Source organism: Glandiceps talaboti, chromosome 3 (assembly GCF_964340395.1).
Source record: "Glandiceps talaboti chromosome 3, keGlaTala1.1, whole genome shotgun sequence".
Taxonomy (NCBI): domain Eukaryota; kingdom Metazoa; phylum Hemichordata; class Enteropneusta; family Spengelidae; genus Glandiceps; species Glandiceps talaboti.
The window spans coordinates 32034491-32046536 of NC_135551.1; the positions used below are offsets into that span (position 1 = coordinate 32034491).

A 12046-nucleotide genomic window follows, 5' to 3' on the forward strand; every position below is an offset into this window, starting at 1 on the left:
AATATAAGTTTGAAGTATATATGTCTCCACCCACACCTGTCCTATTAGAACCAGATTGCTATTTCGCTCATGATCATGTGGTCATGTGACTATAGAACAATAATTAACAGTATTGTGTATGTCATATACAACATTTGTTCGGTTAATGAATAATATTGACTGTGTGACCTCGGATTGACACGACATCATAACAACTCTGGCATTATGTTCAAAGTTCATTTCAGCTCTATCCATTTGCACGTGCATATACCAACGACTGGGTAAATTTACCAAGTTTCAATGCCATTTAGAACAGCACAGGTCGTAAACTTTGCGACAGCTGCGTTTCCCTTGTACCACTGAACAAGAGGTACACGTAGATCTAACAACGGACTCTATTTATTTGATTGTGTGGACTTATGTATAGTAGACTTGCAGTACACGTTCTGAGGCGAAGTCATTTTGATCAGAACGAAAGCTTGTCACCAGACGATTTCTTTGAAGTTTTCTTAGAAGAAGAGACACAGAACGACGACGATGACAACGATGACAATGGAGTCGTTACAAATCAACCGAGTTCAGCTGTCGAGGTGAAACGTGCATTACTGGCAGAACCAGAGGACTTACAAGAAAACAATAATGATGATTCAATGATTACAGTCAGAAAAATGACAGAGAATGAGGTGACTTTTGCAGCTAGGTTAATGGTGGAGGCGTTCAGAGGAAAATACGAATGGACGGTCGGGAAAGAGAAGTGAGTTACTTTATTATTTCATACAATACGCCTTTACGTGATTGCAATAATCAACATCAAAGACTTGTTTACTCGTAGTACGGCTACAGTCCCCCCCCCCACACACACACACGATTACCCTCTTTCCAGAGTGACCATTTACCAAAACATTTCCAAAGCTTAAACTCAACAGTATAACATATTTAAGGATTATAACGCTTGTATTTTTTCATCTTGTCCATGTATATGCGTTACATTGCGTCTGAGAATTACAAATACATTCTGTACACAAGATTAATTGCATTTATGTAACATACAGTTTCCTGTGTACGTATAATGATAACTTTAATCCACGTAATGTATTGTATGCATTAATCTATCCGATATGAAGGAATACAATATACATAACAATAGATACACTACAACTGACACGTTTACGACAGTATTTGTCTAGTTTAGTAAATTTAAATTATTCTGTAGATAGCGTGTACTACATACATTGATCTGTGGGTAGTGGTTTCATTATCAAATTGTATAGTGTCAATACAAATATAATGGTAACATTGTGTAAAAATGACTTACGAGTAACCACACGATAAAAGAGAGGTCACTTTGTTATAGTAAGCATTCGTAGCACCGACATTCGTATTCAAACTAATTGTGACTGTACAACAATGTTTTACCACGTTTATTCTATTAATGCCAGAAAAATCACACTTGTTGTTAGCAAATACTTTGAAACATTTTCAATATCAATAAATTATTGAAATATTTTAAACTATTTGCTATATATCCGGCTCTTGGTTTTGCTACCCTACAAGTGTTGTCTCGTCACACAATCAAGTCTCGTGTACACGATGACGTCATGTGTATAGGATTACGATTGTGTATTTCTTTTCTAAATTCTGTTTTGGTTTGGTTTGTTCCCTGTAAACAAATGTCATTTGTACTGCTGTAAATACGGAGACCGTTGACAGCTAGACAACCTAACTATACTGTCTTATATTTACCGGCACGAGGTAAGCCATAATTCATGGCCTGAACCAATTTGTCATATCAGGTGTAAACAAACCAATAAGCTGTTGAATCATTCGATGGATCGGTCAACTTCATCTGACTCCATCGATGTTAACGTTTTCCTGTTTTTTAAAACGCCATCATGAAATGAAATAACACCACATGTATAATAGTGGAGAAACTTCAACGTGTGATCCCCACCTCCACCCACGCACATACAGTACGTTAGTCATTCAGCAGTCAACCAGTTTCAGCCAGTAACATGATACTGTAGTGTTCTTTAATATCTTTATTACACCTAATGTACCCAAATAGAATTATCAATTTTTAATACGGTTGTAATAAAGTTATATTTTATCTTATCTTATGATATACTGCGGCGCACATTACAAAATAATCTCCTTATAGTTTGCTGTTGATCTCACCCATAAGATGGGTGGCCACATGAATCAAATGAGTAGTTTATTTCCTACATTTCATGCAAATTTCGATAGAAATCTATTCCGAAATGATAAACAGCTCCCTTATCCGTCAAGTATTGCAAGCTTTGACGCCAACTAAAAACTACCAAGTGGATGGACTTGACACGCACAACACAATAATCTGACATGGGACTGTTGCTTTTGAAATACGTGCAACTGGATAACAACACACCCATGTGTGACCTTCATCGAATCTATTTTTGCTCTCATGTTTGAGGTCAAACGAGGTGACAAGACAAAACATGAACTAATAAAACCAAAGAGGTACAGTGTTGTTGTTGGTTTATGCTCTGACCTACAGTGGTCTGGGCTTTATGGACACGTTGACGAGTGGGGAAGTTAGAATTATATCATAGAGATGATGTACTATAGTAAATGTAAACAGAGTTGAATAGCAAATAATAACTGGCTTACGACTGGAAATTGACTAACAGAATGATTGACTGTGAGAATGAGTAACTGGATGTTCAACTGACTGGTTGTCTGACTCGGACTGACTCGCAAGCTGGCTGGCTTGCTGACTGAATGACTGACCGACCGATAAACTGGTGAATTTATTGGGTTTTTTTTGGGTTTTTTTTTGGTTTTGTGTTTTGTGTTTGTTTGTTTGTTTGTTTGTTTGTTTGTTTGTTTGTTTGTTTGTTTGTTTGTTTGTTTGTTTGTTTGTTTGTTTGTTGGATGGTTGGTTGGTTGGTTGGTTGTTTGGTTGGTTGATTTATTTATTTATTTATTGATTAATACGTGATTATTTTTTTTAATTCCTTTCTTTTTCATTTTTTGTCACCATCTGCCACGTCATAAGTAGATACGACGTACAGATCAAAATGACGATGACGCTTACACAAAAGTTTGTGACTTAGCAAACACAAATCATTGCAGATATAGATAGACCATCCGTTCAGATTGATTACTACTGCTATGGTTCTAATACGATGGAAGAATTTCGGGGGTTTTATTGCCAATGTTGTTTGCTCTCTCCCATTGTCCCTACACACGTCTCAACGCACTCTAACTATTCTTCTTTCATCAAATTACACCCTAACCACCCTTAGCTGAAAAGTTGCAACTGTCGAATACTCTTACATATTTGTTTCGTCACAGATTACCAGAAATATTGGATATGGTACGCCTGTCTATATCGCGATGTCCTTCAGAAGCTTACGAACACCGTTTTATAGCTTTTCAAGCTAGCCAAGCTGTAGGGCTTATCACACTTGTCGTGAAAGATGACCCGTAAGTGATCAATATTATTTGTCTTCAGTTCATCCCAACAACTTCGTATCTTATTATTGACGCACTTTATTTACATTAACATGATTTATCTCTCAATTTCAACTTTTAATGACAATGTTTACTGAAATAATGACGTTTATTGATATGTCGGATCAGGTGAATTTAATTGTAGACGCGTGTAACAATATATGACAAATTGTCTACATTAACAACTTTTAATTTCACTGTCTTTATTTATTTAGTATTCAGTGATTGATAACTATGTCAGGTTTAACCATCTAATCTACGTGTAACTTTATTCTTGCGTGGACCATAGACACCATATTTCTTCTTCATTTCCAAACGGAATTTTCAATAGTAATCTTGAAATTCTAGATTAGTGGAATCAAAATGGGCAAGAATTTGATCATTTATTTTAATTTTCAAAATTTGTCATAAAATTATTGCCTTTCTAACTTTCATTTAATTTTTGCAACTTGGAACTTAGTTATTTGAAGTCAAGTGCTCGTACTGTGCCGATACAAACTTCGTCATACATAGTTTAAGAAATTTTCTTAACTATATTCAACAAATTTCCGTAAGATTTTTGCATCACCTATCATGACGTGAACTGTATAACCCCATCGCCACTTCAGGAACTTGATTTGAGAAAGATATTGAAATGTTCATCACAATGTCATAACGCCTTTTGTAACATTGGTCGATTATACTAAAACACCAAAGAAATGGAAAATCGGGTGACCGGTGGTCTCTTCCGAGGCATTTATATTGGCGCCTTGAGATAATCAAGACACTTCTATTCATACCTTAAACAAACTCTCACTTCCAGTCAAAGACAATAGAAAATACAATAGCATTTAAGAGGAGAGAAAAACCTTTCAGAAAATATATGGGTTGATGGTGTAAATTTTATTCATTGTTGGGAAACAATAACTTGAAAATATGTCACCCTTAAAATCTTCCCTGTCACGGTGTGCATCTCCACCTTAATCCACATCCTATCCGCACATCGATAAGGTGAGATTGTTACCCATGCTCATCTTCTCATTTTCCCCTTTCTTTTTATTCGTAGGAAACCCAAAATCCGTTGTTCAGAAGCTTATTCGTTATTAGGATGTTTTAGAGCATGTCGGTAAGTATCCTCAGTGTTATTTTTTGTGTCTGACATATTCAAATACAACTCTTATCGATTAACTACTCTCTTTGACACTATTAGCATCGTAATCTACCATGTATATGTATAACATACATGTATAACATTCTATATTGTATAAATTAGGGAAGCCTGCAGTATTTACAAGGGGGAGGTCCGGGGGAATGGGGGGGTGTCACTTTTTACAGATGGGCTCATGGGGGAGGGCCATAGTATAGAAAATGGGATTTGGGAGGGCCACATTTTACTTTTACTCATTATATTGCCTAACATCGCATTATTTAAAGGTGTTGTCATCCCAGAGCTGCCACCGATACCAAATCCCATTCCTACCATTCATGTTAGGGTAGGGTTAGGGTTAGGATTACGGTTAGGGTTAGGTACATGTTGTATCATGATATCAGCCTATATCAAATTGCTGCTGACAACCATGCAATGAATTTAATACTCAGTGTGAGGAGAGGAGTGGGTCTCACAGGTGTAAAACGGAGCAGTTGGGATATAATGTTGTGGAGAATTGATGTTGACCTTGCTCCCGACAATGTCAAGAGTGTGCCAATCTAATCATTGGGAGTTGAATTGTGCCCCGAGCTTAGCCAATGAGATCCAAACACGGGTACTTATTAATACAGTACCTTCAAAACACATCCACATGGCCGTAGTAGTGCGAAATTGTCCAATGCCTTTAAAATTTTCAACATTGGTGGCAGCAGTGGGATGAAGTCCTTACCATTGATTCTGGGACTCGTGTCCTTTGTCCTTTTACATATCTGACAGCATTTAAGTCATGTTTTGAATCGGGGAGGGTCATGTTTTAGGGGAAAGAAAGTTGAGAGAGAGCCATTTTTTAGCACGACAGAGTCGGGAGAGGGTAACAATTTAAACAACAATCCGAGCCTAAATTCCCCCGGCTCTCCCCCTTGTAATTACTGAAGACTCCTTTACCGACATGACTCTCTCTCTCTCTCTCTCTCTCTCTCTCTCTCTCTCTCTCTCTCTCTCTCTCTCTCTCTCTCTCTCTCTCTCTCTCTCTCTCTCTCTCTCTCTCTCTCTCTCTCTCTCTCTCTCTCTCTCTCTCTCTCTCTCTCTCTCTCTCTCTCTCTCTCTCTCTCTCTCTCTCTCTCTCTCTCTCAGTGTATTACATATGCTTAGAATACTTACGTACTCGCCAACTAATTCAAGAGAGTGTTATATAGATCATATGTGCGTAGAGCCAAATTTTCGTGGGATTGGCATTGGAGGAATGTTACTTAATTATGCAGAGTTAGAAGCCAAACAGATGGGTTGTACGGTAAGAATTCTCCAATCTTGATAATTAATCATTTCTAAATATATCCACGTGACACTCTGTGTAGTGTAAATGTACACATTGAGTGGAGATCTTTTCTGGGATGTTCAACGAGTACAAAAGTTGCAGTAAAAGGACACCTAAGAAACCGTTGTTCTATTTACTTACCATATATATGCAACGTAAAAATCGGTTACACCGTCAAAATCATTAACCTTATACAGGTTTGTGCATGTCACGATTTTTGGTATTCGGATATATACTAATCCCTCAGACAAGACTGGTTTACTGTATTTCGTAACACCACTTACGAATAACATCATTGATTAAAATGAACCAAACAAAATATTGTTAAAATCTAGACCTTAAAAATCAGTCTGTGACTGTGTTTTGCATGCGAGCGAAGATGTCAATTAACATGAACTGGAAATTTAGGTTAAAGGGAAGATAATGTGTGATTCAAAAATAGCACAATACAAGTGTATTGTCCTCTGTGTACTCTTTGTTATAAGAATGACGTCATTAAGTATGAGCAAATTAAAAATGTCGAAATAATATCATTTCCATAATTAATATGGATACACATTTAATAAATTAAAGTTTCAAAGCCACAATAAGTTTGCAACTCGTTACTATATTTCGTTATTTTGTGCCCATCGAAAAATACTCCGAAAGATTACTGTAAATGGTTATTTTTTTTCTAATTAGCTAGATTACCCATCTACTGACTGAGTTCCGTGTACACAGACTTTATGCTAGTATGTAAACACACAGACAACTTGTCTGTGGTAAATAGTACAAATAAAGGGGCCAGACAGTCCGATCATTTTGTCAACAAATCTATTTGGAATAGCTGATAGTTACTAGGTAACCACGCATGCTTCAACGAGTACACAAAATAAGTAATTCAAAACAAGAACAAATAAAATTACAAAATATACATTTCCGTATACTGTTACTTGGATTTGAATGATTCGTACAAAATGTATCTCAGAAAAGACAATATAGCTGTGATACATTGTAGTTTTAATACAATAGCTGCTTATTCTCACAGTGACATGAAACAAAATCATAATATAACACATTTAGTTGTTTCGTGATTATATATTCATTCTAGTACAAGGCCTATGGTGCATACTTTGAAGCAACAGTCCATACAGGCCAACATGTTACTGGATTGCGATGTCAACTGGTGTTTTTATAGGACTAATACTTTTTATCTAATCTTTGTCAAACGTGTTGGTCGGGTTACTCAACAATGGTGTCGACGGATTTAGACCGTTTTATCTCTTCACAAAGTTCATTAAGCGGTCATAGCACTTGATAAACGATTAACATTGGTTTTCCTAAAAGACAGCAATGATAGATTCGTGTCTGACATGGCGAATTAAACTAGTGAATCAACTAAATAGTTCAAAGGTTACAATATGTATGTTTGGCCACAGACAAAGAAGTCTGTGGTCTGGCATGGCCACTACTTGTTGCAATGTATGTGTGTGTATGTATGTATGTATGTATGTATGTATGTATGTATGTATGTATGTATGTATGTATGTATGTATGTATGTATGTATGTATGTATGTATGTGTGTGTGTGTATGTATGTGTCTGTCTGTCTGTCTGTCTGTCTGTCTGTCTGTCTGTCTGTCTGTCTGTCTGGCTGTCTGTGTGTCTGCGTCTGTGTCTGTCTGGCTATGTTTATATATGTATGTGTATGTATGTATGTATGTATGTATGTATGTATGTATGTATGTATGTATGTATGTATGTACGTACGTACGTACGTACGTATGTATGTACATGTACATTGTATGTATGTATGTATGTATGTATGTATGTATGTATGTATGTATAAATGTATACATGCATGAAAGTCTCTGTCTGTCTGTCTGTCTGTCCGTCCGTCCGTCCGTCCGTCCGTCCGTCTGTCTGTCTGTCTGTCTGTCTGTCTGTCTGTCTGTCTGTCTGTCTGTCTGTCTGTCTGTCTAGATCTGTCTGTGCGTATGCACAATATACACAAAGCTTCCTGCCTTTTGCCTTGTACAGTATGGTGTATGACTCCTTCCATCAATGATGTAACTCGAATGCAAAATTCCATGATTACTAGTAAATGTGATACATTGTAGTTTCATTGTATTTTTCCTAATTTTCGGTAGAAAATGACATTATGGTGCTACGCAGAAAACCGTGCTAGAAGTTTATACGAACGAAATGGCTATATAGTTACTCGTAATGCAGACGGAATGTGTTATACGTATTGTACAATTGGACTAAGGGTAAGAGGGCTCTGTAAGCTTACTTACAACATGTTTATTAGTCTAAGATTTATTAAGAATTAACCAAAAGAAATTTCATTTCGGTTTGACTATGTTTTCCTTTAAATCTAAGGGTAATATTTCATCGTAGAAAACAGTATAAACGTAGGTAATTCTGGCCATCATCTTTTAATTTCGTCCAAAGCAATACAAACTATTATTTTTTCTACTTAGTAGAAGAGCGTGCTGAGATCACTGCACTGTGTCTGAAAAAGTGACGAACCATCAATGTGAATTTATATATGTCATTTTTTCATCTTCTTCTTTTCATCTTAGACTCCCCTTTCCTATGTCCTTACTCCCCGCCCATCCGTTTTTCAGACGCACTAACCGCTACCTTCCATTGTTCTTGTCCCCATACAGAAATGGTGCAAAATGGAGAAGGAACTACTATGATATTACTATGGGTTGGATACACTTTACAACTACTCTCAAATTCCTGTCCACTAGCTCTGTTTGATACAGCCACCCAGAAACCAATAACAAACTACACATACTAGACTGTCGACAGTCGTTCGTGCCTTTTTTGCACGTTCTATCTAAAACTAAAGTTATCGCCTCGCTCCGATCCGGAGCAATATATACTATAACTACATGCTACTAATAGCGAGGGCCGTAGTCGCCCTAGTCTTGCTGCTAGACGTTCGGGCTTTCTTTCGATGCCATAACTATAAGCGAACGAAGTTCGCATGTGAGAGCTTGCCCGAACACGGATGTTCCATCCTCGATAGCGTTGTTCGGCTGTGTGTCGTATTTTATCGGAAGAACATCCGAGGGCTAGCTGATAGACTATAGTCGCCCGGGCCTACCTGGCTATCAGTAGTACACGGTTATAGTAGTATTGCACTGGATCGAAGCGAGGCGACGACTTTAGTTTAAGATAAAACGTAGCAAAAAAGGCACGAGCGACTGTCGACAGTCTATACACATACTACACTTTCAGATAGCAAGGTTTAATGAATACAATTCCTTATAACATTTTGTACTTTATATTTAATTATTAGAGTGACTCCCATGCAGACATCAAATGCAGACGTCAAAACATTGGCGTCCGTGTGTCTGGTCTAGTTGCAGTACATTTCATTGATTTCTTTCATATTAAACACAGCAAAAATTTCCGATCTTGTTATCTAAGTGTAGAATATGCAGTTTCTTATTGGTTTCTGTATGCATATGGTTGTATCAAACAGGGGTCGGTGATCGGTAACATGAAACGGGCTGTATTGTAATACTAGTCTAATCCTCTGACATCGACAGTACACACATTTGTATGATCATAAAGGGTCATTGCCCGTTTAATCAAGTTCTACCTTATCCTAGAGAAATGCAAAGCTTACGCATTATTTACAAGATACTTTTATCATAGTGAAAGCCTTGTAGTAAGATGGGATTATCATAGTGAAGTCCTTGTAGTGACTTATGGTTATCACATATCATGTATATTGAATGCCTATGGTGACGTATGGTTATCATATTGAAAGCCTTGTAGTAACGTATGGTTATCACATATCATGTATATTGAATGCCTATGGTGACGTATGGTTATCACAGTGAAAAGCCTTGTAGTAACGTATGGTTATCATAGTGAAAGCCTTGTAGTAACGTATGGTTATCATAGTGAAAGCCTTGTAGTGACGTATGGTTATCATATTGAAAGCCTTGTAGTAACGTATGGTTATCACATATCATGTATATTGAATGCCTATGGTGACGTATGGTTATCACAGTGAAAGCCTTGTAGTAACGTATGGTTATCATAGTGAAAGCCTTGTAGTAACGTATGGTTATCATAGTGAAAGCCTTGTAGTGACGTATGGTTATCATATTGAAAGCCTTGTAGTAACGTATGGTTATCACATATCATGTATATTGAATGCCTATGGTGACGTATGGTTATCACAGTGAAAGCCTTGTAGCAACGTATGGTTATCATAGTGAAAGCCTTGTAGTAACGTATGGTTATCATAGTGAAAGCCTTGCGGTGACGTATGGTTATCATAGTGAAAGCCGTGTAGTAACGTATGGTTCTCTTGGTGAAAGCCTTGTAGTAACGTATGGTTATCATAGTGAAAGCCTTGTGGTGACGTATGGTTATCATAGTGAAAGCCTTGTAGTAACATATGGTTATCATAGTGAAAGCCTTGTAGTAACGTATGGTTATCTAGTTGGGAGACATCTTCATATTCATGTTGAAAAACAAAACTTTATGTCTGGCTGTAAATAAAATATAATGCGCAACTCTTGGTGCTTTTAATAGGATAAGCCTAACATACTTAGTTTACTTTTCTTGTTAAAAAGTCATTGATACAGATTTAACTTCTACAGCCAGTGACACACAAGCATTAACAAGCAGAGCTTGTTACAAACAGGGAAAATCAAATAAATTTGATTGTCACAGCAAGACAACAGAAACGTGTATTACATTTCATCATTTGATAAGAACAGTGATATGGCCTCTTTCTAAACATGAAATACCAGGGGGAAATTGAATTTCATTTGTGAATGTGAGCTATCATAGAAAGAGGCCATATCGCTGTTCTTATCAAATGATGGAATGCAATACTATGTCAATGCAATACTATGTGAATCCAACATGCTATGCCAAATGGTATTAATCCCATTCAGCTGTTTACTTTCCCTGTTTGTGACAACTTTATGTTGTTAAAGTTTGCCTGTCGCTAATTGTAAAAGACTCGGAATATTTTTATTAGTTTTAAGTTTTTTTAAAGTCGACCGGTATATACATTTAACAACGACTCTATATCAGAACGCTACGAAGTTTGTAAATATTTTCGGGTTGTTTTCTTGAAAGATATACATGGCTGGGTTGTAAATATTAATAAAATATTTTGATATCAAATGCTTGTCGTATTTGTTGATTTATGTATGCATTTTATGACCCGATGTAAGGATGTGAGAGTCAAACTTATAACAATCAGGGATATGGCGTCCCCAGCACTTGGTCGTTATTTAACAGATCTGACATCCCAAAATAGTTAACTCCACAACATATATACATGTATAATAACTTTTGCCTATCGACTTCAGACCACTGTGTATAGAAGTGGCCAATCATCATCAGTTATAAGTTACTGTCTGGAACACGGCCAATTATCATAAGTTACTGTCTGGAGCACGGCCAATTATCATAAGTTACTGTCTGGAACACAGCCAATCATCATAAGTTACTGTCTGGAACACAGCCAATTATCATAAGTTACTGTTTGGAGCACGGCCAATTATCATAGGTTACTGTCTGGAACACAGCCAATCATCGTATACTAGTAAGTTACTGTCTGGAACACAGCCAATCAACATAACTAATACTGTCTGGAACACGGCCAATCATCGTTAGTTACTGCTTTACACCAAGAAACATACAATTGGGTGATATTTCAAATTTACATCTGGACTTCATTATAAATTATCTGATCACTTCAATAATTCCTCATATATCAAACAAACAAATATTTAAATTGCAGTCCGTGCGAAGTTGTCAACTCCGTAGGTTTGTGTTGTTTCACTCTGACCTGCTGGGAGAAAACTGTTAATGAGGTATTTATAGATTTAAATGACATTGAAATGACCAAATACACTGGCAACCGTGGCAGTGTTGTGACATACGTAATATCATAACTATGTGATCAGTGCTGTCAAAACCGACACAATAAAATGAATTGTTAAATCAAAGCTTTACACTTTACCTTTCATGCGAATTTTTGATCTTGACCCAGACAAAAAGTGATCTTGACAAGTGTACGGCAATGCCGAAGAAAGTGTTGTTGGCGTTCGTGGACGACATTTGTCCGAAAACCGTCCGAAAATTGCGACAGTGAGTGCATGTAC

The 12046-nt window shown here is 36.9% G+C and overlaps 1 protein-coding gene across 1 annotated transcript; it reads left to right on the plus strand.

The window, feature by feature from the left end:
• Positions 1-398: 398 nt before the first annotated feature.
• Positions 399-8999, plus strand: LOC144453888 (uncharacterized). Its single transcript, XM_078145236.1, has 5 exons — positions 399-733; positions 3313-3444; positions 4517-4576; positions 8042-8161; positions 8564-8999. The coding sequence occupies exons 1-4, from the start codon at positions 399-401 to the stop codon at positions 8046-8048; spliced, it is 534 nt and encodes a 177-aa protein (XP_078001362.1). The 3' UTR covers positions 8049-8161; positions 8564-8999.
• The last annotated feature ends 3047 nt before the right edge of the window (positions 9000-12046 follow it).

Excerpts from the sequence above, each read along its gene's own strand:
- LOC144453888 (XM_078145236.1), top strand. The coding sequence starts at position 399 with ATGTATAGTAGACTTGCAGTACACGTTCTGAGGCGAAGTCATTTTGAT. Across the intron at positions 734-3,312 it reads TGGACGGTCGGGAAAGAGAA|ATTACCAGAAATATTGGATA; the intron begins GTGAGTTACTTT and ends GTTTCGTCACAG. Across the intron at positions 3,445-4,516 it reads CTTGTCGTGAAAGATGACCC|GAAACCCAAAATCCGTTGTT; the intron begins GTAAGTGATCAA and ends TTTTATTCGTAG.